We start from the raw sequence: 2,458 nt of genomic DNA, 5'->3' as shown, positions 1-2,458 counted from the left end.
CCTCAAAGTCTTTGGGATTCATCCTCTGAGGAACATGAATGGTGCCATGCAAAAGCTAAATAAAAACATCTCAACCCTGTGGTGGCACTATTGTATTGCAGCATCCAATAGCTGTCATTATATTTAATAAAAAAATAGAACAAATCATAACCCTATCCTGGCACCAGAGGAAAGCTCAGAGGATCCACAAAGTCACGAGGGTTCATCCTCTGAGGAACATGAATGTCTATAAAATATTATTGCAGCATCCAGCAGCTGTCATTATATGTTATTAATGAATACAACACCTCAACCCTCTGAAAAGTCAGAGGATCCTTAAAGTCATTGGGGTTCATCCTGTGAGGAACATGACAAAAGTCAGAAGATCCCAATCCTCACAATTTTACAGCAGCGTCCAGTAGCGTGAAGATCATCCAATTCAGTTAAAACATGTAAGAACTCTGACCATCTCTCTCTCTTTCATCCCTTTCCTCAGATTGTGACCGACTACGTCTTCCTCTGCCCGTCCAGGAGGTCGGCGCGCGCCGGCACAGCGGCGGGCAGCAAGCTCTGGATGTACGCGTTCGACCACGTGGCGTCCGACCCACGCGTGTGGTCGAATCAGACTTTCTGCTACCGGCACGCCTGCCACGGCGCCGAGCTGCCCTTCCTCTTCGGCTCCGCTCCGGTGGCCAACTTCACCATGTCGGCAGCGGAGAAGCTGCTGTCCAATCGGATGCTGTGCTACTGGGGCGCCTTCGCGCACACCGGTGACCCGTCCTCCAGGGCCCGACAGACGACTTTCTGCCGCCAGCAGCGTCTGCCCGCTTGGCCGCGCTATTCCGACACCAGCAGCTGGCTGGTCATGAACCTGACGGTGCGGTCACATGCCCAAGTGGGGACCAGGGACCATGTCTGTGACTTCTGGGACCATCTGGGCATCTACTAGTGGGAGGGGACATGTTGGGAGACTGTGTGTTGAAGTAGCATCAATGCAGGCGTTTCTCTTTGTTCCCCACATTGTCAGCTCTGTGGCTAAACCTCGCAGCATGAAGTTAAGGCGTCTAATCCCAAAAATGTATTACTTTGGCAATTATTTCAATGAATCGCCAGCTTTTAGACAGAATATGTGATTTTTGTTTCCTCTTTTCAGCAGAGCTAAAAGTCCACATCAGTTTGAGTTTTCTGTCCTCTTCTATTGGTCACCAACACTTTGTGACCTTTGTCTGTGGAAAGCGTGATAAAAATAAACTTTACTTACTTATTACTTACCGGTAGGTCTTGCGTCTCTGGCTGAAGCGTCCGTCATTTCCATTTAACATGAGAAAGGATGCAGAAGAACAAGCTTCCTCTATAATAGGGTACAATTTGGGGAAGATGAGTTTTCACAATTTAAGAACTATTTCAGCCCAAGCAGGAAATGTTCTCTAATCACACTCTAAGTGCAGAAACATTGCCACATTGAGATGTCCACAGGAAAAGTACAGATGGAAAACAGAAGTTTCAGTGTTGAGATCAATATCTCAGTGCCAGCCATAATCAAAAGGTTGCACCTCATCCAACCTGAACACAACTTTAGAGAGGAGACACTCTCAGAGCCTCAAAGAGGAACGCTACGAGTCGATAAGTTGAGAGACAAGGAGCTCAAAAAGGTGGTGGGGGACTTGAGCCATCCTTTGGAACAATTCATCAAAATAAGTTCAACAAAAGAAGTGTAGCTGAAAGCTCTGAGAAAGAGTTTCCTGTTTCCAACAGCACTTGTTGTGTAAATGATGTACTGTGGTGCATGTTTGTCATTTAAAGACTTCATTTACGCATAACCCTGTGTGTGGCAGCCGGTCTCCTAATCATCCGCTAAAAAACTAAACGCTTCAATTGATAGAAGAAAGTTCTCTTCTGGTTTTATTTGTAATTTGACTTCCCAGAGCTCATGTCCTACATGAAATGTACTCGTGTGGTTGACTTGTGTCTGAAGCTACAGGAGGAGACGGTGATTAAAACACTTTTCTCCTGTGGTGCCACTTTTAGAGGAATGTAGGAGTGTAGCCCTCCGAGACAAAGTTTGTATTTGTGATTTTGGGCTGTATGAAATAAACTGAATTGAAAAGATTCACTGGGTCCAATTATTCATCTTCAAGGACAACACATGTGTGTGCTTGCCCTATTCACTGCCCCACTCTGACCTCCTGCTCATGTAGTATAGTTAGTCTGGTAGTTATTTTGGTTAATGTTTCTCAAACCAAATAAATCCCCAAAGCTGCATGAATCATTATTTTGTCTCAAGAATGAACAAAATTACTGTATGTAGAATGAATTATCCTCTTACTCTGCAGTCCCCTCAGTCCTAAAGATTGTTTTAGCAGCTTTCAGCTAATTCAATAAACATATATAAATCCACCAGACGACAGCGTTAGCTAGTAACTGCTGAACACTGGAGCTTTTACTGTCTACAGAGCCGGACACGCTCCCTCAGGAGTTG

The 2,458-nt window shown here is 45.2% G+C and overlaps 1 protein-coding gene across 1 annotated transcript in view; it reads left to right on the top strand.

Moving 5' to 3' along the window:
• The window catches only part of LOC137791625 (cAMP-regulated D2 protein), a 13,790-nt gene extending 11,721 nt beyond the window's left edge, over positions 1-2,069 (top strand). The window contains exon 8 of the mRNA XM_068586712.1: positions 476-2,069. Coding sequence (XP_068442813.1) covers positions 476-928 — 453 coding nt within the window. The 3' untranslated portion in view covers positions 929-2,069. The remainder of the gene's footprint in view (positions 1-475) is intronic.
• The last annotated feature ends 389 nt before the right edge of the window (positions 2,070-2,458 follow it).

This window comes from Clinocottus analis, unplaced genomic scaffold (genome assembly GCF_023055335.1).
Source record: "Clinocottus analis isolate CAN_PGR_092001 unplaced genomic scaffold, fCliAna1.0.p SCAF_20, whole genome shotgun sequence".
In the NCBI taxonomy this organism is placed as follows: domain Eukaryota; kingdom Metazoa; phylum Chordata; class Actinopteri; order Perciformes; family Cottidae; genus Clinocottus; species Clinocottus analis.
The sequence above is the reverse complement of the archived record's forward strand: the minus strand, read 5'-3'. Positions and strand labels throughout refer to the sequence as shown.